A 25,408-nucleotide genomic window follows, 5' to 3' on the forward strand; every position below is an offset into this window, starting at 1 on the left:
CCTTTTTAAGGTCATGCCACAGCATCTCAATAGGATTCAGGTCAGGACTTTGACTAGGCCACTCCAAAGTCTTCATTTTGTTTTTCTTCAGCAATTCAGAGGTGGAGTTGCTGGTGTGTTTTGGATCATTGTCCTGCTGCAGAACCCAAGTTCGCTTCAGCTTGAGGTCACGAACAGATGGCCGGACATTCTCCTTCAGGATTTTTTGGTAGACAGCAGAATTCATGGTTCCATTTATCATACGGTGTGTTGTTTCAAGAAGCACAATACGACGATACTTGAACAAAAATGAGCTGCATGGTCGAGTTGCCAGAAAGAAGCCAATGCCACAAAAAAGCTCGGTTACAATATGCCCGACAACACCTTGACACGCCTCACAGCTTCTGGCACACTGTAATTTGGAGTGACGAGACCAAAATAGAGCTTTATGGTCACAGACATAAGCGCTATGTTTGGAGGGGGGTCAACAAGTATTGTGTTTCTTGAAAAAACCACACCGTCTTTTTCCAGAGCAGCCTGTATTTCTCCTGAGGATACCTGTGGGTTTTTCTTTGTCCCAAACAATTCTTCTGGCAGTTGTGGCTGATATCTTTCTTGGTCTACCAGACCTTGGCTTGGTATCAAAAGATCCCTGAATTTTCCACTTCTTAATAAGTGATTGAAAAGTACTGACTGGCATTTTCAAGGCTTTGGATATCTTATTACATCCTTTTCCATTTTTATAAAGTTCCATTACCTTGTTACGCAGGTCTTTTGACAGTTCTTTTCTGCTCCCCATGGCTCAGTATCTAGCCTGCTCAGTGCATCCACGTGAGAGCTAACAAACTCATTGACTATTTATACACAGACACTAATTGCAATTTAAAAAGCCACAGGTGTGGGAAATTAATCTTTAATTGCCATTTAAATCTGTGTGTGTCACCTTGTGTGTCTGTAACAAGGCCAAACATTCAAGGGTATGTAAACTTTTGGTCCTTCTCCATTGAAAAAAGTTACTTTCTGTACCCCTTCAAAAAACTAGGGGAGGAGGTACAGGTGAGTAGTTTGTTATTAGATGCACACCATTTAATGGTACGTTTCCATATGTTATTTATTTATTTATTGTTGTTGCAATCCAGCAGCAACCTCTACTGGTCACAACACGTAATGATCAGCTTTGACAAAAACTTCTAGGTAATTTTAAAGATGAAGCATTGTATACTCATGTGTAGAGGTTTAGTGATATTACTCCTATCATATGTAGGGCAATATATTCATAACTAATATAATTCACATACACCTCTACACATGGCAACACAAGCTGTTTTGTGAGTTTTGGGCCCCCATCTATTTGGTCACTCCTTTTATCTGGGGCACTGTAAAAGGCTCATTTATATAGTTATGTTTAGAGTACTGTGTTAGAATAACATCTGTTTATTGCTTTTGCACATGTCATTTGCAAGGTTAGGTCAACTATTGAAAGTAAAAGTACAAAAATACATGTGTGACTCGTATTTTTTAATTTTACAGTACATGATTAGATATTTCACCAAAAAATTTAAATTCTGGCATCAATTACTTACCCTCATGTTGTTCCCTGAAATGTCAGCCATACCATGGAAAAATGCCGATTTCAATCTTATTTCAATTCATCATGCAGCCTTGATGGGCATTTTAATGCAATATATAATATATCTCAGAGGTCAAAGTCTGCAGATTGCCAAGTGTTTTGGATGGTTGCCCCTCATGATGTAAGTGCTGCTTTCACAGCTGTCACATCCGTAACGAAGAGATGTCACATCCGTATTACTGGTTTTTCCCAATTTATGTGAAAATGACAATGAATAAAAAAATAAATATTACATGTTCTCAGGAGTGCTAACCCTTATAAATTCTGTGGCTAGTATTATTTCTGGATGTGACGAGGAGGAGGGTGGGGCCGGGCCGTGACTACGCATGCCCAGCCCCCAATTGGGCCAATCAGCCGAGGAGAGGGATAAGTGCAGCGGAATGCAGCAGTTCGAGAGAGAGAGAGAGCCACATGCAGCTGCCATGTGTGTCTTTTTGTTTAAATTATATATTACCTTGACTGTTCAGCCAGTTCCTGCCTCCTCTTTTCCCATTTCAACCTTGTTACATTGGTGCCGAAGCCTGGGAAAGAGGAGGGATGTGCTGTCATGGAGTCCACTGTCATCCACTCCGCGAGGGGTCGGAGGACTGGCTCTGGTCCTCCTGGGGAGGAGCGGCTGTCGTCCGCCAGAGGGTGGAGGAGCAATCGAGGACCAGGTGACAGCGTGTCTGGGAACCGGCGAGCAAGTTTTTTTCTCTCTCTCCTCTCTCTCTCTCTCTCTCTCTCTCTCTCTCTCTCACTGTTGCTCCGCCTTGCCCTTTCCCTCTCCTCTTTTTTTTTTCTCCCCTCCCCTCATCCCCCACCTCTAAGGCCTAAGCCAGAAGAGAAAACTTCTCCAGACTGAAACTTTTCTGATGTCTGGACTCTATCTGCAGGGAACTTTGATTATACATAAAAAAAATAAATAAAAATAAAAAAAAATAAAAAAAAAAAAAAATATATATATATATATATATATATATATATATATATATATATATATATATATATATACACTTGTAATGAGTACTTTATTGTGAAGTTAGATTTCACATTTTTTACTGAAAATGTCACATCCATAATGCTGGAATTGCCCATCTTCTGTCTTTTATGGAACACAAAAAGAGAACTTTTTAAGTGAGGTCAGGCACTGATGTTGGATGATGGGGTCTGGCTTGAAGTCTGTTCCAATTCATCCCCTAAGGCGTTCAGTGGGGTTCAGGTTTGGGTTTTCTTCAGGCCAGTCTAACACACACACGTATGTGCGCGTGCACACACACACACACACACACACACACACACACACGTTGGTGCAGCTATCATTATGAGGACTCTCCATAGACATAATGCATTTTTACATTTTCAGTAAAACATCATTTAGTATGTTTTTTAAGCTATTTGTATTATGGGGACACTAGAAATGTCCTCGGAAATACCCTTGTAATTACCAGTTTGTAACCTAAAAAAAGGTCCTCATAAACCATTAAAGCCAGAGGACAGTTGTTGGTTGTTCAAATGAGTTTTAAGGTGAAATACCACAAGGTATTCTCTTCCCCACATTCATTTTCTAATTTATTATAAGGCAAGGAGGAGATGGAGAATGATGCTAGGAGCTCTGTCCTAATAGTTTAGCATCTTGGGATACTGACAAAAATAACAATGTTATTTCATTAGAAAACCTCACAGATCATTTCTCATGAACACCTTCACCTTTCTTACTTTTAAAAAATGTCCCAACTGGGCTGTTAGATCAAGGGCTTGTATGGCGGAGAGGTGCCAATTCAGTCATAAAAAGACTTGCAGTCAGAACTTATTTCATAGTTCATTTTTCACCAGGTGGTGAATCAGAGCTGAATAATTTGTCTATGCCAGCCTGAGTTACACCTTGGGAATCTTAGGAACACATATAAATATTTGTTAAAAGTTAAGATTTCTAGCATCATGGTTACTGTTGCACATACTTATTAAACTTTGGCTTCTTTCCGACAGCACCATTTGTACTACGGACAGAAATATTACCTCAAATCCTACAGCTTGTTGAGGTGATATGTATTATTACTTTTCTCAGATCACCCTTACGAAAATCCCTTTAAGGGAAATCTGGTCACTTGTCGGCCATATTTGTAATGTTTCTAGGGCGGGCCCAAATCTTCGGGCTGCTTAAGGCTGCTAAGCACTCGCCAACTAACGCTGGAGCACCCTTAATTTAATATGTAAGCCTAATAATACTGTATTTTGGCAAAACAGATTTCTTTGAATCCCCTGATTGCCTGCTCTGCCTACTGCTAACGCTGGTCCTGGATGCAGCACCATTCAAACACAGTTACCGATGTCATTGTAGAACTTTACTGTTCAAAGTCAGTCATGATTAATTTAATCCATTAGTAAAAGTTTCCAATAACAATTCCAAAAGCAGTTACTGAGAATAGGTGAGTAGATTCGGCTGGTCATGTGATCCTAATGTAATCCTTATTTTCGAATGTCCATGTCCGAGTAACCCCATTATAAGTGTGCAAATGCATATAAGATCCCATATGTGAACTGTACCTTAACAAACAAGTCTTTTTTTATTTTTAGGTTTTTAATTTTAGGTTTCCTAACTGTGCAGCCACTATGGGTGAGTTGAGGTGGAGCCGCTAAAGGTAAAGGTGCCCTCACAGGGGACTGAGAGGAGCTAGTATAGACATTGGGCATGGGCACTGTCTCAGGCTGAGAAACAAAAAGTGTTTGAGCTGAACATTCCGTCCTTGCAGCAGGAGCAGCCTGATTTACAGTTAGTTTAGGCACATAAGTTAGGGTAGGAGGGCGAAAAGGCAAAGCTCCCGATAAAGCAGTGAGGGAGAATGAGTACTGTTATGTGTATTGAGTGTTATCACTGCAATCAGGATGCACAGATGACTGAGAGAAGCAGGTAGGTGGGTTTAACCCTTGTAAGGTTTGAGGCGATTGTGATGAACCACCCACTTACTTGACTGGGGATTATTTGGGTCTGTGATCTCATAAGTTACACATGAACCATTATCTTTGTCCATTCTTCTCAGAACTTTATATGGTCCTTTCTATTTAGGAGCCAGCTAATTCTGCTTCTGAGCTGGATCATCCAAAAGCACAAGTTCATCTTCCTTATTAGGGTGGAAAAATTTATTTTTGTCATACTGTTGTTTCTGAATAAGTTTAGCTGCTGTGGACTGTGTAGCAGCTTCTCCGAAAGCATATGACATATGTGTGGTCAAAGCACTGGCATATTCTGCTGATGTATAGGTGTGCAGGAAGTTAATGAAGGACTACAGTTCAACAGAACATTAACAGGTAACCACGGTTCTCTGCCAAAAGTTTTCTCAAAGTGGCAGAGGAACGTTTGAGCCAGCCTAGTGGTGGTCTATGATTATTGTTCTCTTTCCAAGTCATAACAGTATTCAGACTAAAATCAGCCTTTTGGTGAGCTTGTAATTCAGCCAAGTCAATAGACAATGTTAAACCTGCATCAGGAAGAACATCACAATTGTTCTGCATTTAATCAGAAGAGGGGGCTCTTTCAGCATGGTTGGTGTGGAAATGACACACTGCACTGCTTTAGTTTCTGGCACAGGCGAGCTTGGAAGCCTGGATATAGAGTCTGCATTACTATGATGATTTTTTCCCCCTGTGAAGCATGGTGAAGTCAAAAACATCCAGTTCAAGTATCTAACGTGTTCTTCTGCCTGTTGGATCATTATCGACTGGGGCTTTCTTCAGACTCAACAGGGGTTTGTGGTCTGTGACAACTTTAAATGGAGCTCCCGACAGAAAATGTCTGAAATGTCCATCAGTGATCACACCAAAGCCCAAAGCTCACGGTCATAGGTTGACCATTTCCTTTCAAAGGTTTGAGAGTGTTACTTGCATATGAAGTACACACTCCCCCTGTCCTGAATCTGAGTGAGCACTAAACTTACACAGTCATGAGAAGCATCCATGTACAACAGAAAAGGCTGTGTAAATATAGGATGAGCGACAACCAGAGGACTGGTTAGAGCATGCTTCAGTGATTGGAAAGCATCATCACATTCACCTGACCATTGAAAAACAGTACCTTTCTGCGTGAGAGCATGAAGTGGTGCAGCGATTAAGGCAAAATTTCTGACAAACCTCCTATAATAGGAGCACAAACCCTACAAACGCTCTCACTTCAGTGGCAGTTCTGGGGGTAGGCCATGACCGGACATTTTCCAGGTCTTTTCATCTGGCAGGAACCCTGACTAGACACAACATGACCTAAGTAAGACACTTGACTGCGAGCTAAATGACATTTACTGGCCTTCAGAACAGAAATGATTGAAAACTTCCTCAAGGCTCCTAAGACAGTTTTTCTGAAATGTAGGAGGGGCATTCGTAAGACCCATGGGCACCACCTGGAACTGATGTAGAGAACTTCCTGTTTTGAAAGCTGTTTTCTCCCTATCGTTGGGCTCTAGCTCTCTTTATTTACTAAGACATAACTCTTGTTTATGATCGTCAAATTCTGCTTAACATTCAAACTTCTGTTGTGGGTCTTTGCAATTGGAAATCAGGGGGAAAAAAGTTACCAGATCCTCCATTTCTTACACTGTAATCTGCAGATATCTGTTGTATACCGGACTGCGACCTTCACAGAAAGAAATGCCATAGAAAATGGGGCAAGTGAGGTGGTGTTCTAGTCCGATTGAGGAGATGTTTTGGTGCTTCCTCAGAAACTCTGAGACTCACGGTCATGGTCACAGCCCTCAACATGGTTGATTCTCTTCCCCACATTCATTTGATCCAAGGTATTCCTGGCTTGTTCACGCTTTCCCAGAGTGGTCAAACCCACTGTTCAGGTGTGTGTCAAAGAGATCGCACGTACGTACTGGAGGAGTGAATTCCTGCAACCTGAGAGTATTGGATCATATACCCCCCCAAAGACTCAACTCTTCACCCGCACATCGCAGCATCAATCCACAGATTCTATAACGGTAAAGATGGCATTAATAAATGCAAGATCATTATCCAATAAAACGTTCATAATTACTTACTTCTTCTCATCTCGTGAGCTGGACTTTATTTTTGTGACTGAGACGTGGCTCAATGTTGGTGAAATGGACCCCCTTATTGAAGCATCTCAACAATTTTTAGGAATCATGTTAAATGTCGATTGTTATCTTTAAAGTATTTTCCTAGTTTTGAGGTGCAGTTGTTTAAGGTGGATCAGAGCAGTCCTGTTTTTTGTGCTCTCATATATAGACCCCATAATTATAACAAAGTTTTCGCTAAGGAATTTTCTGATTTTTTATATCCTCAGTTGTGCCTAATGTTGATAGACTTTTAGTTCTTGGTGATTTAAATATTCATGTCTGCTGCCCTGATAAGCCATTGGTTACAGAGTTTTTACAAATTGTAGATTATTTTAATCTTACTCAGTCTGTTATGGGTGCTACACATATGCAAGGCCGTATACTTGATTTGATTCTGTCATTTGGATTCCCTCTGTGTAATATTCAGATTGAAGATTTTTGTCTGTCTGATGACAAGCCAATCATTTTTAATACTTCTCTCTCTACTCAGTGCTGAATCTTAGGCCATCTGGCCATTGTATTCACTCTATTAATTCTACTACATCCAAGCAGTTTACTTATGCTTTCATGTCTTTTCCACTCACCTGTAATTTTGAGTCTCCCTCTTCTAGTCTGGACTGTCACTACATTCCCTAATGCAACTCCTGCGGTCTGTGAAGATTTTTTTTTTTTCAAGTTTTTTCTGAAAGATCAATGCTATTAAGACCCTTCTGATAACATTTCTTGCTCAGCTTGTTTAACTAGTTTTGAGCCTGTATCACTCCCTCATCTAGTGGACATAGTCCTTCATATGAAGTCAGCTACTTGTTCCCTGGATGTTGTTCCTCCATGCCTTCTTGTGGAAGTTTTGGATATTGCTGGCCCCAGCATTCAGTTGATAATAAACAATTGTCTAATAAATGGCACTGTTCCATCCTGTTTTAAACATGCTGTGGTGTAGCCCCTGCTTAAAAAGGCCAGTCTTGATCCGTTAGTTTTAAATATTTATCGCCCCATTTCAAAACTTCCTTTTCTTTCTAATGTATTGGAGAATGTTGTTTTTCATCAGCTTTCTAACTTTTTAAAGGAGAATGATATTTTGGATAGATACCAGTCTGGCTTTAGAGTACGAAACAGCAGAGCTGGCCCTTTTAAAAGTATCGAATGACCTGTTGCTCTCTGTTGACTCTGGGAATTGTGCCATTTTAGTTGTTCTGGATGTCAGTGCAGCATTTGATACTATTGATCATGCAATTTTGCTGGAAAACCTTGAACAGTGGGCTGGTTTTCGGGGATCTGCATTGAATTGGTTCTCTTCCTATCTCAAGGAGAGTACTTTTTCAGTGGAGATTGGGAATTTCTCCTCTTCCTCTTTACCTTTTACTTGTTGGGTACCATAGCCACCATTTTTCAGAAACATCACATCTCCTACCATTGTTATGGAGATGACATTCAGTTTTATCTTCCATTAAAACCAAGTGATAGCTCTGCCCTTCAATCTCTGCTTGACTGCCTTAAAGACATCAAAAGATGGATGGAGGCCAACTTCCTCCAGTTAAATGACTGAAAAACAGACTTGCTAGTTTTTGTTCACCAGATTTAACTGAAAGCGTTACAAGGAGCCTGGGATTTCTTTCTAACAACTTTCGCAAACAAGCAAGAAACTTAAATGTAATTATGATTCATTTATTTACAAGTCATTAAATGGCTCGGCATCTAAGTATATATCTGATCTTATCTCTAACCATCAGACTTCTAGGTCCTTAAGGTCATCAAACAGCATGCTGCTGTTTGTTCCCAGGTCCCATCTAAAACTCAAGGGTGACTGTGCATTCTCAGTAGCAGCCCCTCACAGTTATTCACCGTTTTGTTGTATAGACTGTATTTATTTTTAATTGGTTTTGTGTCATCCCTCCTTAGTTTCCCCCAGACTACACTTCCTATCATTCACTGCCCTCATCATTACCATCTGTTCCTTATCTTCCTCACCTGTCCTCCATTTCCTCATTAGCAGCTTTAGTATAAATATCCTCTAGTTTTGTCCATTCCTTTGTCAGTTCTTGTATTGTAATGTTGAATCATATGTAATTGTGACTTTGTAGATTTGTTAGAGTTATCTCCTATTTGTTTCCTTTTATAATATTCGTCCACTCCAGCGTCTTCTTATTAAAAGTTAGTTATTGGATCCTGTGTCTCCACTCTCATATCTACAGTCAACCGTTACACCCTCATTTGTGGAATAATTTACCAATTCAAATCAGATCATGTCCACTATTGATGTTTTTAAATAATCTCTTAAGACTCATCTTTTCTTTGTAGCTTATGGATCTGAGTAGGTGGATATGCGTTTGTGTTATATTCTGTGTGTTCATGATTGTGTTTTTCTTACTGTTGATGTTTTTAAATCATCTCTTAGATCTATGTAGGTGGATAAGTGTTTGTGTTTTAATTTTGTGTGAACTTGTTTGTAATTTTCTTACTGTCTAATTAATCTTAATGTACAGCACTTTGGTTAGCACTTGCTGTTTTTAGAAATACATTTTAGATTGATTGATTGATTGATTGATTGATTGATATCAGCTCGAATGTGTGGCGATGTTCAGTGTGCCTGATGGGCTGCACATCCCCAGTACAGATGTCATGCATGACTAAGTCTGTACGGCCATAATCATGAGCACTAAAGACATTTGAATATTTAGCAACCAGAGCCTCCAGCGGATTTTGCTGTTCACTGTCCATTGCAGATAGCAAGGCTCAATTTGAGTCTGTACCTGAGCTATGGTGACTCGTTCCCACTTACATGCAATGGCTACTGCTTCCTTTATGCTTGTGGCACCATGTTCATGACATTTCATTTGGAGAACAGGGTCAAGACCTGCTATGAACCTTCCGAATATTTCCATAGCAATGGCTGACTCACCATAATTGGAAAATGCCTCAAACACAAGTCTAGTGATCTCAGCAGCAAATACTTCCAAAGGCTCTTTGGGCATGAGCTGTCTGGCATTTATAAAAGTTTGAAAATGCAGTAAAACACATGCACACAAGTCTCTCCCCAAGCACTCTGCTCACTTATTTTTTTCACCAAGAGGGAGTGTACCCCGAATTAAAGTGACTGGAGAGCAAATACAGGTGAAACATTAACCATACAAAGCAAATGAACATATAGGACAGTGGTTCTCAACCCTGTTCCTGCAGCCCCCCAACACTACACATTTGGGATATATCCCTAATATAGTATCTCCCAATGATATAGGGAAAATATTCCTAAGTATTTTGTAAATGCTGGATTTATCAATGTAAAATAAAATAATAAAATATTAATAAATTGCCAAATGAAATAATACATTCAGAAATTAAATAAGAATAATCAATTAACCCAAATCTGATGTTACACTAACATTGCAGCCCCCATGAGTGAACCCTCTCCATGTAGAATTAAACAGCTTTTAAAAGGTTACTGGTACACCTAGAGTCTTTATCTCATGTGAGTGGTCATGATATGTTTCAAAATTACAATTAATTTTTTAGGAGTAATACATTTTTAATGAGGAAAGAATTACTGAGTTCACCTTTCAACAAGATATGTGCAAAAACTGAAAATAAACAATGAGGTGTCATTAAATAAGACTCGGAGTCAACACATTTTCTCCAAGAACATCAAATGTTTACCTGAAGTTACTTGTTGTTGATACGTGTTGTTGATACTGAGCCTCTACGCGAGAGAGGCGATGAAAGTGCATAGTACTTTAGATGCTTACAATTATTTCCTCAGCAGCAAGGTCGGAAATAAGATGTGTTCTACAGTTGTTAGTACTGCACTGTGAAAGACCTCTGCTCATTCGGAAAAGGAGGAGGCGGGAGCCGAGTGCACATCCAAACGTATGACCTTTATTTTCACACTTTTCAACACACACACACATCGCTTCGTTGCATCTCTCTCTCCCTCTGTGTGTGTCTCTCTCGACTGCAGCTCTGCTTGTGGCTTAATCCCTCACCCGCCAACACCGCAGTCATCAACAGCTGCGCAAGATAATTCACCCCAGGTGTCCATCCCGGCCACTGTTTTATATGAGCTTTGGCTGCTTCCGAAAACGTAGGCAGCTGCTTAATCAGTTAACAGTTTAAACGATAGCATTTTCGATGAATTGAACTCTAAAGGAAACTGGTCTCTGAACAGTTTAAAAAGCACCTTATTTCATCCTACCTCCTTATACAGTCCCCTGAAGGCAGCATTTTCCCGTTTTGGACACAGTCTGTGTCTTTAGGTTACAGGTTTAACTGGGAGAGAGCTGTGCGTGTGGAGCTCCGTGCTGCTGCAGCCCCAGTGAGAGATGAGATGAGCGGTCAGACTAACACGCAGCACATGTTGAATTTAGTGGACAACATGTTGAAAGCACTATAAACCTATTTATCAACACAATCTTTTACCATTAAAGCTTTTATGACTTTAAAATTACTGATTAATTACTGTACTGAAATACTCACTTATTAACTTGAAAAAAAAAAAATACGTCTTGATGCAAGTTATCACACAGTAACAGGCACGCAGTTCTTCCCTCATGTAAACTACATTTCATGACGATTTAGTGTATAATAGAGTTCAATTATCCACTCTTGATAAACATCTGATTATTTATATCCATCATCCTAGGAAAAATCCAATTTAGTAATCCAGAAATTACTTTTTTTTATGTATAGTCACACAATACAAACAGTACAGATGCGATGAAAGCTCAAAGCGTGTCTCCCGATGAAGTGAACACACACACACACACACACACACACACACACACACACACACACACATGTTGGTGCGGCAATCCTTATGAGGACTCTCCATAGACATAATGATTTTTCTATAGATTCTATCCCCTAACCCAAAACCTAATCCTACCCTTAAAACTAACCCTCACAAAAAACAAAAAAAAATTCAGCATTTTCACATTTTCAAAAAAACAAAACATTGTTTAGTATGTTTTTTAAGCTATTTGAATTATGGGGACACTAGAAATGTCATAATAAACCACATTTATTGCATAATACCCTTGTAATTACCAGTTTGTGACCTAAAACAAATTTCCTCATATACCACCCAAACCCGTCCACATGCGCGCGCACACAAACGCACACGCACACGCATATGTGAAACGGTGATCCTCTTTGGATACTTTGTTGATTTTATTTTATTTCTGTTAAGGGAATTGTAAAATCTTCTGAGTAGCATGCTAGCAGTTAGTTGTTTACAAATGGAGACTGTGGACTCCTCTCCTTTCTCAATGTTTGTGTGTCATAGGTTTTTGACCAATCACAGGCTGCAGCACCTCCCACAGTCTCCCACAGTTCCTATACGCCCCAAAGTACCTACTCCAGAGTAGGAGCTAAAAATCCCCCAAAAACGGCTCAGAGGAACTTAGGTGGGAAAGTGACAAAAAAGTACTTCTCCTGGGGGAAAGTTCTTAAAACGGGCTTTAGTACTGCCAGTGGGAAAGGGCATTATGCTGTTTCTAGAACACCTTTAGCAACCATGGAGCAAAGCCCTGGTAAACACCCACAACACCCTAGCATTGTTGCTGTGAGTTTTGCATGGACAAGTCTCACTCACATTTTCTTTACAATCAAAAAGTTAAAATATAGTTAAGAATAATATAGGTTCTAGCGTTTGATGTGCAGTTGAAGTAAGATGTTGTGTCATGTTGAAGTCAATTAACTTGGACCCTAGGCAATGTGCTCATTACTGGCATGTCACTTATTAATGTAAGAGAGCTGAACAAAGTGATGATTACGGCATTCAAGCCAACAGAATCAATATATATATATATATATATATATATATATATATATATATATATATATATATAGAAAACTTGTGCTGATCTTGGTAAGTTTAAATGGAAATTTTAAATGTCTTTAATGGTGTGGTCATAAATAATTAGCATCTTACAACTGTCCATATGTACCTGACCCACTGTGGAAAAATTATTATTATTATTTTATTTAATTTTTATTTATTTTATTTTTTTGTCAAACCTCAGTATTAAGTTCCAAGCCACTCTTTGACAGCTTTAGTTTGCTTTTTGTGAGCAATTTCTGTTCATTCAAAGTTTCCACCTTTCTTGTGGTCTCTAGTGGTTCCTATTGACCTTTACTGCCTCAGTGGGCATTTGTGGTTTGGTTCTGGTTCATAATACATGTCATAACAGCACAGTCAGACAGATTTCTTTTTAATGTTTCAGGTAATTGTCTAAGCACAATCCCTGTTTTGTTTTCTCAAACATTAGACATTTTCTCTTTCTCAAGCATCTCTTACATCCATAAACCACACTTGTCATTTAAGTACAATATTTAAGCTCAAGAAGCGCTAGATAAGAGCTTTGCTTTATTATGAGTGTGAAATTTTGTGTGAATTATCAATGTTATATTGGTTTCGATGTTGTTTTCAAAGTTGATGTGCATTTGTGCAATGTGCCACTGTAGAAACTGTCTCTATAGGGCCTCTCTTTTATTACTTTTTGTTTTTCACGCATCTCACACTCTGTGTTTTTGTTAGGTTTAATTTGTGGTCAACGTGCTAAAAACATATTGCAAACATTGCAGTTTCACTTGAGATAAAGATCTGCCTTTTCCACTCATTTCTGCATCACGCAAACATTGCTGGCCCCCTGAAGTGACAAGCCACCTCTGTTTATCTGGGGTCCGATCTAATAAAAACACCTTCTCTCTCCTGTCTACATTTTCGAAAGTCTGCTGATGATTTTATTGTTTGGAAATTATTCATTTTCCCCATAATTTGCACACTCATTGCATTGTATAAGTTTCGATAAGATGCACTTGCAAGATGCTGTTGGACCTCCCCGCCTCGCTCCTCTCCACAGAAAGCTTGCTGAATCTCTCTGATAAATTATATTCAACATGCAGGCACCGGCTATCAATCAGTGCAGAGATTTGTCCAGCATCATAGTAGACCAGTATAGTGTTGTAGGCCTTGCAAGTTGTCTCATATGGCTTAAAAAAAATCTACAAGCAAATATTTTATGTAGTTCCTACTTCATCAATACATACCATTGAAAAATATTCTTGTTGAGGTTATTGCTGTAAACTGCATCTTCCAGGAACTTACAAAGTCAAGTTGTGTTATAACTTTGGGTTTAACGAGGTTCTTAGATCTCTGTGCTTGTGAGAACACCCCTTCCCCACTCTTGTAACAGAAAACACTTTAGTATAGTTTATACAGTGCTAAGAAAATGTATGGGAACCCTTTGGAATTAGCTGGTTTTCTGCATTAATTGGTCATAAAATGTGATCTCATCTTCATCAAAGTCAGAAGTATAGACAAACACAATGTGCTTAAGCTAACAACACACAAACAATTATAATCTTTCATGTCTTTATTGAATACATCCCATTAAACATTCACAGTGCTGTGGAAAAAGTGAATCAATAGACTAAAGACGACAAAAAAGCTAATTAGAGTCAGGAGTTGGCAAACCTGGCATCCAATTAATGAAACGAGTTTGGAAGTGTGGTTTAGAGCTACTTTGACTATTGTTTGTCTATACTTGTGACATTAATGAAGATGAGATAACATTTTATAAACAATTAATGCAGAAAACCAGCTAATTCCAAAGTGTTCACAATTTTTTTCTTGCCCACTGTATTCTTAAATACATTTCAATCTTATATACATTTTATATACAGCACTGTGCAAAATTCTTAAGCACATTAGATGTTTCACAAAAAACATTTCACTTAAGATGGTTATTTTATATCTTCTGCTTTAGTGTGCCAGTTGGAAATATAATTTTTACATTTCCATTTCTTTTTGCAAATAGAATAGAACAAGGAGTCCTATAACAGATGGTATGGCCCCCACAGAGCGCCCACACTGAACATCACTGAGTCAGTCTGGGATTACATGAAGAGACAGAAGCAATTAAGACATACAATTATAATTATAATTATATTATAATACATAGAACTGTGGCAAGTTCTCCAAGATGACAACCACCTATTCACCTATTTGACAATAACATTGAAAAAGTGTGTGCAAGTGTACTTAGGAGAATTGGTATGGTCCACTTGACCCTATCCCCTCACATCTTATACAAGCTGCCTCTCCATTGATCTTACCCACACTCACACACATTATCAACGCATCTCTCACAACTGGAAACTTTCCCAATACATTCAAGCAGGCTCGAGTAACCCCACTGCTTAAAAAACCAACACATAACCCCACAGTAGTCGACAACTACTGACCGGTCTCTCTCCTATCCTTACTGTCTAAAACTCTTGAGAGGGTCGTATTCAACCAGTTATCTGCTTTTCTCTCAAAGAACAACCTACTCGACAGACATCAATCTGGCTTCAAAAAAGGACACTCAACAGAGACTGCCTTCTTGTCAGTTGCTAAAACCCTGTGACTTGCGAGAGCTTTCTCCAAATCATCTGTCCTCATCCTCCTTGACTTGTTGGCTGCCTCCGACACAGTGAACCAAAAGATCCTCCTGTCCACCCTCTCTGACCTGGGCATCACAGGAACTGCGCTTGGATCGTTCAAGGCACATCTGGTCTTCAATCAATCAAAGACGGCTCACGTCACCCCCCTCTTGATTTCACTCCACTGTCTACCTGTAGCTGCCCGCATAAAATTCAAGGCTTCGACTTTGGCCTTCATTACAGCCAGTGGAACAACAACCTCTTACTTCAACTCACTCCTCCCAACTATGGTCTATGTCTCCACTTGCTCTCTGCAGTCAATAAACAAGTGGCGCCTGGTGGTTCCATCCCAACGATATGCAAATTCCATTTCATGATCATTCAATTTCTCTGTTCCTCTGTGGTGGAATGAGCGCCCAACCTCCACCCGATATGCTGAAACCATCTCAACATTCAAAAAACAGCTGAAACCATCTCAACATTCAAAAAACAGCTGAAAACACATATGTTCCGCAAGCATTTAATCAGTCTACACTGCTGGCACTTACTATTTAATTATTGAATAAATAAATAAAAACCCTTTCCTTGTCTGTCTCTTTCTTCTGCACTTGCTTCAATACTATTCTAATCTTGGAACTTGGCAGTGTGATACTGCAGATATTGTTAAAGGAATAGTTCACCCAAAAATGAAAATCTGCTGATAATTTACTCACCCTCAGGCCATCCAAGATGTATCTGAGTTTCTTTCTTCATCAAAACAGAATTTAGCGCGTCATTGTTTACATTGTTTTTTTTTGTTTTTTTTATTATTATTATTATTATTTGGAAATAATTTTGTATTTAATTTTATATTATTTTGAAATTGTTTTGGTCTGTTTTGGTTTGTGAACAGCACAAGTTTCTTTTGTAAACAATGACGCGCTTCCTGACTCCTCCATGTGACGCATGACCTTACCAACGAGCTTATGTCATCCCTCTCTTGAGCGCACGTCACAGAGATGTATAGAAGCGAACATTTGTAGTTATGCACCCTAAATATGCATTTTGGACCTTCAAAAAATTGAGTATATTCACTTGCATTGTTTAGAGGAGGCGGCCTGAAATTAAATCCTAAAAATCGTAAATTCTGTTTTGATGAAGAAAGAAACTCAGATACATCTTGGATGGCCTGAGGGTGAGTAAATTATCAGCAGATTTTCATTTTTGGGTGAACTATTCCTTTAATTTATTTTTAATTCCCACGACAATTTCTGAAAATTGACATTACTATACAAAAGTTAATTAATTAACTAAGTTAATACTGCAAAATGCACCTGGAGAACTGCAGATAATATGTGCATGTAGCCTGCTGTTTAAATGCAGTATAATTTAAATTAATACACTTAAGAAATGCAAGTATTGGCAATTTCCTCTTCAAATTTTCATAGTTCAGTGTATTTTTATACATTTAGGCTATGTTTAGTAGGAATCTGAGAATTCTTTAATTACTCTTAATTAATTGCTGTTAATAATAAATTGCACAACATACATATTTGAGTTCATTAAAACTTCACGTTGTGGATCGTGGGATATTTCTGACCTTTGGACTTATTTTTTATTGAAATTAAGTCAAATCATAACATGCTGCATAAACACAGTAGCCTACATAACATACCATTTCTCTGGTGATAGTGACATGTCAGCTGAATGTGCTTTGTGCTCTCCCGGCGATCACTGACATAATTTGGGATGAAATAAGGAGAACAGCAGATCAACAGTGCCTGTTGTCATGTTGTACTTTAACACACTATCACAGAGTATGCAGAAAACTCAATGTTCATTTATAGAGAAAGGCTCCAACACTGATTGTTGTTGTTTTTCTGTGATGCGGACAAGACCTGACATGCAACCCTCAAGCACCCTCTAGCAGCGAATTACTGTATATTCAGCCTTATCAACATCTGCTGGCATGATTACTGAATGTATTTGACCTGAAATTAGCTTAATCGATCAAATTATTAGTGACTATTAATCAATAACATCCCTACTTTTGTATGACAAATTCCTTATGTTCCTCATTTGTCACTTTGGACAAAGCATCTACTAAATGACTAAATGTAAATGAAAAATAATGTTTCGTACATGTGGTGAAGATGTGGTGAATAAGAGGTGATCCTGTGTGGGTGAACATGCATGAAAGACAAAATTTCTCATCATTTTTAAAGGCACAGGCTGTGTAAGTGTTGTGTGTGATGTGGAGTTTTATGCCTTCAGAGTAGTAGATCAGCTCTGAAGAATTCCAGTAATAATGACTCAGGATTCAAAGAACTAACTCAGTTGCTCGGAAGTATGCAACCTGGATGCCACCATTTTTGCTTAATGGGTATACTTATGGGTACAGGTAGTCTATTTCACACTGTTAAGAGCCCTCTTAAAAGTTGGTCACTTGTGAAACATACGATAATGTAATTAATAATGGAACAATGAAATTGTTAGCCATTTATTTTGACAGAATATGCTTCATGATTTTTCCAAAATTGTCACTATGGGGCAAAATTAACCAAACAATCTGGGGAAAGTAGAGCCATTGTTTTTTAATGAAACAAATTTATTCTAATACCTAACCCTGCAGGAAAATTTAGCTTAAGCTGGTAGCTATGTTTTGGAACATGGGAGCTGGTCCGAGATGGTCTCCCAGCTTGGACCAGGTAAAGACCAGCTTGGTCCAGCTAAAGACCATCTTGGACCAGCTAATGAGCTGCTAGAAACCAGCTACCATGTTCCAAAACACAGTTACAATCTTAAGATTAATTTTCCTGCAGGAAACTGTTCTGTTTATAATGTTTGAAGTGAAAAGAAGGAGTGAGGAGTGAGATTTGTTTTAGGTACATTCTGTAGGCTATGCCAGGGGTGTTGCTAGACTTTAGTGACATCCGGGGCTTAGCCCACAAGAATCCTTCCTTTCATGACAGGGCCTGAAATTCTGATCGGAATTAATTTACATTTGAAGCCAGAATTGCAGCCTGTCTTTTGCACCCTGAGGTAATGAACAGTAGGCTAAGCCTTATTATTATTTTTTTTTTTTTTTTTTGGTCACAAAAATATATATAATATATAATTATATATATATATATAATTCGGGGCTATTAACAAAAGATCCGGGGCTTCAGCCGTATCAGCCAGGGTCTAGCTAAGTGATTGATCCAAATCATTCCATCATTTACATGCAATAAAAATCATCAGTGTTTAAGGAAACAAGGGGAAAGTATGAGATTATAATTAATAAATAAATAGATTATAGATTAGAAATTATATTTAAAGAAATAATTTGTGGAATTTTATTCAGTGTTTCACTGGAAAAATGCAATTGGTCAACTTACCCCCAAATGGCTCATCTTACCCACTAACCAGAAGCAACTCACCCCTAACTTGGACCTTTTTTTTCTATCACAGATGCATTTTTTAAATATCAAGTGATAGCGGACACCTTGAAATAAAGGTAGCTCTATTCATTTTACTTCTGTTTAATTGTTCCTTGTAGAAGACAACAAATTATTATTATTATTACAAAAGAAAAATCAAGATGTTACATCCTGCAAGATCTACTGCAAGTTATATTAATTTTAATTAAATTTTTACTTATTTTTTAATTCGATTTCTTGTTTAATTGCACAATTAATAGCATCTACACCTATTTTGATAAAAATCAAGGTTAAAGCTCAGCCTCGTTCTTACCAAAACAGCCTCTTTGCATTGTTTCTATTTCAATTTGCATTTGCAAGAGAATTCATCATGATTTCATGTCTGTTTGTGCAAAGGGGCAACCCTACGCACTAATCCATGTTTTTATAACAGTACAAATCTTTTTTTAAGCAATCTTAATCTTTAATATTGTTTTTATTAATATATATATATATATATATATATATATATATATATATATATATATATATATATATATATATATATATATACACACACACTGGCGGCCAAAAGTTTGGAATAATGTACAGATTTTGCTCTTATGGAAAGAAATTGGTACTTTAATTCACCAAAGTGGCATTCAACTGATCACAATGTACTCTCAGGACATTAATAACGTGAAAAATTACTACTACAATTTGAAAAAAAATTCAGAACTTCTTAAACTACTTTAAAGAGTTCTCATCAAAAAATCCTCCACGTGCAGCAATGACAGCTTTGCAGATCCTCGGCATTCTAGCTGTCAGCTTGTCCAGATACTCAGGTGACATTTCACCCCACACTTCCTGTAGCACTTGCCATAGATGTGGCTGTCATGTCAGGCACTTCTCACGCACATTACAGTCTAGCTGATCCCACAAAAGCTCAATGGGTTTAAGATCCATAACACTCTTTTCCAATTATCTGCTGTCCAATGTCTGTATTTCTTTGCCCACTCTAACATTTTCTTTTTGTTTTTCTGTTTCAAAAGTGGCTTTTTCTTTGCAATTCTTCCCATAAGGCCTGCACCCCTGAGTCTTCTCTTTACTGTTGTACATGAAACTGGTGTTGAGTGGGTAGAATTCAATGAAGCTGTCAGCTGAGGACATGTGAGGCATCTATTTCTCAAACTAGAGACTCTGATGTACTTATCCTCTTATTTAGTTGTACATTTGGTCTTCCGCATCTCTTTCTGTCCTTGTTAGAGCCAGTTGTCTTTTGTCTTTGAAGACTGTAGTGTACATCTTTGTGTGAAATCTTAGGGGTTTTTTTTGTGGCAATTTCAAGCACTGTATAGCCTTTATTCCTCAAAACAATGATTGACGAGTTTCTAGAGAAAGCTGTTTCTTTTTTTTTTTTGCCATTTTTTAACTAATATTGACCTTAAGACATGCCAGTATTGCATACTGTGGCAACTCAAAAACAATCAGAGAGACAATGTTAAGCTTCATTTAATGAACCAGATAGCTTTCAACTGTGTTTGATATAATGGCAAGTAATTTTCTGGCACCAAATTAGCAATTTAGCATGATTACTCAAGGATAAGGTGTTGGAGTGATGGCTGCTGTTAATGGGGCCTGTCTAGAGTTTATCAAAAATGACTTTTTTCAAATAGTGATGTTGCTGTCTTTTTACATCAGTAATGTCCTGAGTACACTTTGTGGTCAGTTGAATGACACTTTGGTGAATTCAAGTGCCAATTTCCTTCTGAAACAGCAAAATCTGTGCATTATTCCAGACTTTTGGCCGCCAGTGTGTGTGTGTGTGTGTGTGTGTGTGTGTGTATATATATATATATATATATATATATATATATATATATATATATATATATATATATATATACAGTATACAGTATATATACTGAAACAATTCTGACACCTATATTTGCATTATTCTTCTTGTACACAAGCACTGTATTAAGCAGCACATAACCTATTCAAATTAATAGTGTTTCTGGTTATTACAAGTAAAAGTCAAATGTCTGTCTATTTGTCAAATATTACATCTAATGTGATCACAGTAATATTGCACAAAATGTCTGACTTGACAGCTCTCTTTTTAACCCCTCCCACGACAGTACCCGGCAAATCTCGTCAATCAGGAAGGCGAGGCGCAGTTGAAGTTTAACACACCTATTATTTTTGCTATTCCTTTGGTGCTGCTAGAGACACAGAAATTACACCCTTCACCTTTAAGCACCAAACATTTATAGAAAAACACTATACATCACTATATAATCATACAGTTTTTCTATAAATGTTTGGTGCTTAAAGGTGAAGTGTGTAATTTCTGTGTCTCTAGCAGCACCAAAGGAATAGCAAAAATAATTATATATATATATATATATATATATATATATATATATATATATATATATATATACACACACACTGGTGGCCAAAAGTTTGGAATAATGTACAGATTTTGCTGTTTCGGAAGGAAATTGGTACTTGAATTCACCAAAGTGTCATTCAACTGATCACAAAGTATAGTCAGGACATTACTGATGTAAAAAACAGCACCATCACTATTTGAAAAAAGTCATTTTTGATAAACTCTAGACAGGCCCCATTTCCAGCAGCCATCACCCCAACACCTTATCCTTGAGTAATCATGCTAAATTGCTAATTTGGTACTAAAAAAATCATTTGTCATTATATCAAACACAGTTGAAAGCTATTTGGTTCGTTAAATGAATATGACGCTCATATGAGTACCATATCAGCCTCAATGTGTCGGAGACTGGGAGCATGTATGTTAACTAGTAGACCACAGCTCTGGCATGTATGTTATGCTTATCTCTACCCAGATACTAGCTAGAACTGATGACATCTTGGATTTTCTGTTGGAGGGAATTTACCTTTTATGAGATCCAGTGAAATAAATGCCTTATAATAAATATACAGTAGATATACAGACTGTAAATGTTCTGAAATTAAAATCTGTACCAATGGGAATGCATCCTATAGGTTGAAAATCTGAATAGTGAAATGGCACTCCTTCTCAATCACAATCTACCTTGAAGTCTTTTTAAGAGTGAAGCTGAGTGTAAGATGGTGAATGCAAAGTGGGGAGGAATTGTGGGTGATGATTCTCCAGTGGTCACTTCCTGTGATGTACATGCATGTTGTGGGAGTGTGTAACTGTTGGAGTTAGAGGGGCAGAGAGTGTAGGCTATGATTCCACACACCTTCACAGGAAGTGGAATTTTGAGGTGTACTAAAGGTGCACAAGAAAAAAAAAGGCACACAGTACTGCATAATCAAACTGGACAATCAGACATGCACCAAAACCAACAAGATACTCATACAACCAAAGCACAGACTCAGATAGTGTCTATTTCAGTGGCAGGAAATAAGATATTGCCAACGGTCAATAAAGACAGACTGTGAGAATTCTACACTTTGTACTTTGTTATATGAGTAATCAAATGAATGAATGATGAAAGAATGTTTTCATTTTCATTTCTCAAATTAAACCTATTTGACCACTTTAAACACAGGAAGGAAGCATGTGAAATGCTAAAGCACAGGGTGTACTTAGACAGTTTCGCTTGCATGATCTCTTCAGAAATCTTGATGTGTGTTTCAGCAAGACTGCAATAAAGCGAACTTGAGGGTCTTTGTAGCAATTACGAGGAATGAAACCTGCAAAGTTGCCTTGCGGTCTGGAGAGGATATTCAAAAACAGCTGACTAGAAACTGCTAAATCAGTCACATCAGTTGCAAAATAAATATGTTCTCATGTGAATTTAGATTTTCACAAATTAACACTATTTCATCAAATACTCAGGACAAACTCAAGAATATGGCGCATGTTATTCGAAATGGTAATATAAATAACACTGGAAATGTTTAACCAAAGATTTGCATAATTTCCACTGACAAGCGGCCCACAATCACATGCAAATATTAGTGGTGCTGGAAACACCTCACTACAAAATATTGCATGAGCATGAGAGATCCTCTCTTTGTTCACATGTAGTTTTGGTCTAAATCAACATCAGATTTTTTTTTTTTTTTTTTTCAATTAAAAGTTTTATTGACTACACCCATTAATCATTATCACTCATTATCAGTCAATATGACCATTGTTCACATTAGTACACAATAAGACTTTTTACCCACAGATAATAAATACTTATAATTTAATTTATTATTATTTTATATTTAATCTATATTTAACATTTTCATGATACAGCAGCATAGTAGTGTTCATTCTGAAAACTTTTTTGTATACCAAATGCGCTACATACTGATCAAAGTCAAATATCATTTGACAGTTCCAAGCGGAAATGTTGCACTGCAATTATGGCATGGATTCTGATGAAGCACTTGGGAGCTCAGGGTAAATTACCCTGCTGAAAAGACAGCTGGGAACATAAGCATACCAGCGTCCAAAACACAACATATGCTGGTGACCTATGTAGAAAGAGTCCAAAAAAGAGCACTGATCTCTATCTGAACTCACAATCTTAACCTATTTCATGATCTAAGCATCCCCTTATCTTCACCTACAGGACCACCATGATCAGTGGATCTTGAAGATGCCAAAATAATTATGATGATAGTTGGTGCTGAGCAAATGGGGGTGTGACACATTAACAAACAGCCAGTCGGACTGCTTGAGGTGCTGAAGAGAGCCGAGATGACTGCCAGACGTCCACGGCTGCTTGCTCCCTGCCAAACAGAAGCCATCTCGATGATCTTCCATGAGTGTCACCTCATTGCCATTTCTCTTAACAAAGACAATGTGAGTGCGAGAGTCCGTGGGACTGCAAGTGCGTGCAACAAACTCCACACGAGAGTAAACAAAGTACAAGCCAGTCTCACTGACTTGAAGGCCGCCGTTGCTGTACTTGACGCCGTCTGTGAAGGCCTCGCCATGTATTGCTTCCCATTGCAGAGTTCTAGATGATGTGCTCTGCTTTGCACAGCCTGTTGTAGAAAAATAAATTCAGGTAAAATAAAATATGACAGCAGTTCAGCATTTTGTATCGAATGTATGGAAACATCCTGTTCAGAAGTCCTGAAATGGTTTTGCATGACCACCCAGTATGAACTTCCACGGTGGTTTATGCTGGTTAGTGCTGTTTTTTTCTGCTGTTCGCCAGTAAGAAATGCTTGGCAACCATCATGGTCTTTCCTGTATGGTAGACCAATGAAGTCTTGCTATTTAAAAATCTTGGTGGGAACACCAGCACCAGCATCCCGAACATAACATAAGCAGTGCTGGTCTCTTCAGCATGGTTACTATAATGAGAAATGTGCATATGTTTAGTTTTTGGGTGCAAGACTTACCTATCAGATGTGCAGCTGCCTTTTGTTTGGTCTTGTCCGTCTCTGCTGGTTTTAGGCCTGTTAAATGGTATAGTATGGCTATTCAGGTTATCATGCTCACCAGTATAAGATAGGAAGATTTAGCACAGGAACAATCCGATAAACCGATAGTAGGTCACAAAACTCACCAACTTGTCTTTGTGGAGCAAAACTCTGAATTTGTGTGGGTATTTCCTGCAATTAAGGGTAAAAAACATCACATCAAAAACTGCTAAAATCAATGCATTCAAGCATATGCACAAATTAATTTATACAGGAATGTTTCTGACATCTTTCTGCAGATGTAGATATATCTACAGCTAGTTGACCTTTAGCTCCTGAGAAAAAAGAGCTGGTGTCTGACGGTTCTGGTTGAAGTAAAGGATATCCTGTAGCCTTTGACCAGTGACCACAAAAATTATTTCCACCATGTGCATGTCAAAATTAAAACTGGTATGTACTCCCATGCACATCAAAGAGTTTCAAATGAAATAATATACATTGGGTCACTGTATAGACATATACATAAATATTTTGCATAAATCTATCCAACCATCCATCCATCTAATAGAATTACTTATGAATGGCATTAAAATTCATATGTATTCATGTATAAACATAATCCACTGTTCAGTAGCTCTTACCTGTGTCAGCCTCTCCAATTCAGTCTGTAATCTTAGGATTTGGTAGGCTCCCAGTCCCAGGGCGGCAAAAACCACCAGGAGTATCAAAGTCAGTATCCAAGCCATCCCAAAATTAATTCTCCCCCAGCCCCTTCTCTTCAACTCAGCTCGGGCAGGGGGAAAAGTCCAGCAGGGTACCAGGGCTGGATCTGTCCGTCCATGCATCTGCTCATGGTAATACTGATGCTGTTTAGGATGACCTCCACCAGAATCAACCATGAACACCGGAGGAGACGGGTGGCCAAAGTTACCGCTCATGTTTGCACTGCTCAGAAAAGTGTGTGAGGGTGTGAATGACGAGAGAGTATGTCTTGAGAAGGTGTGCAGAACATCAGTTTTTAAGGTCCTGCAGTATGGTTCAGACATCCCACCCACACACACACACTCACTCACACACATACACACTCTATCTGTCTGTCTCACTCACTCTTTGCCTATGATTCTTTCTTTCCTTTCTCTAATGCATACTGATAGAGTTTTATGAATATCTATAAAGCTTTCTGGTTCATTGTATGAGGATGTGCATTCATTTGTGGCAAACCAATGTACAAAGTCATGTAATAATCTGACATCATGGATAGGAAACCATTCGTCTCAAATCTTTATTGCACTTGCACTCGTAGTTATAAGTTACCTAGGCATACTAATATAAATGATTTACAAAATACATTAATCTAATAACTTGATCAAAGCCTAAACTTTGAGCCAGTCAGATTAAAAAATGAGTAATTTAGTCCAACACTAAGCTAAATATGCCAAAAACTCTAAGCTAAATGTGCCAAATTTTATTAGTGAATTGTGAAATTTCTGTGCCCCTAATGTCATTGAGAAAATTGTTACAAACATAACTGGTTTCAAAACAGGTTTCCCGAACACTCCCGTCATCTT

The 25,408-nt window shown here is 38.1% G+C and overlaps 1 protein-coding gene across 1 annotated transcript; it reads right to left on the minus strand.

Annotated features, from left to right (window-relative positions):
• Positions 1–22,586: 22,586 nt before the first annotated feature.
• Positions 22,587–24,813, minus strand: LOC127410404 (tumor necrosis factor ligand superfamily member 6-like). Its single transcript, XM_051645660.1, has 4 exons — positions 24,482–24,813; positions 23,987–24,032; positions 23,820–23,876; positions 22,587–23,456 (listed from the first exon to the last, which is right to left on the minus strand). Exons 1-4 carry the CDS (start codon positions 24,776–24,778, stop codon positions 23,050–23,052), a joined length of 807 nt encoding a protein of 268 aa, XP_051501620.1. The 5' UTR covers positions 24,779–24,813; the 3' UTR covers positions 22,587–23,049.
• Between the last annotated feature and the right edge of the window lie 595 nt (positions 24,814–25,408).

Source organism: Myxocyprinus asiaticus, chromosome 19, assembly GCF_019703515.2.
Source record: "Myxocyprinus asiaticus isolate MX2 ecotype Aquarium Trade chromosome 19, UBuf_Myxa_2, whole genome shotgun sequence".
Taxonomy (NCBI): Eukaryota; Metazoa; Chordata; class Actinopteri; order Cypriniformes; family Catostomidae; genus Myxocyprinus; species Myxocyprinus asiaticus.

Excerpts from the sequence above, each read along its gene's own strand:
- LOC127410404 (XM_051645660.1), bottom strand. The coding sequence starts at position 24,778 with ATGAGCGGTAACTTTGGCCACCCGTCTCCTCCGGTGTTCATGGTTGAT. Across the intron at positions 23,877-23,986 it reads TGCTCCACAAAGACAAGTTG|GCCTAAAACCAGCAGAGACG; the intron begins GTGAGTTTTGTG and ends ACCATTTAACAG. Across the intron at positions 23,457-23,819 it reads GGCAGCTGCACATCTGATAG|GCTGTGCAAAGCAGAGCACA; the intron begins GTAAGTCTTGCA and ends TTTCTACAACAG.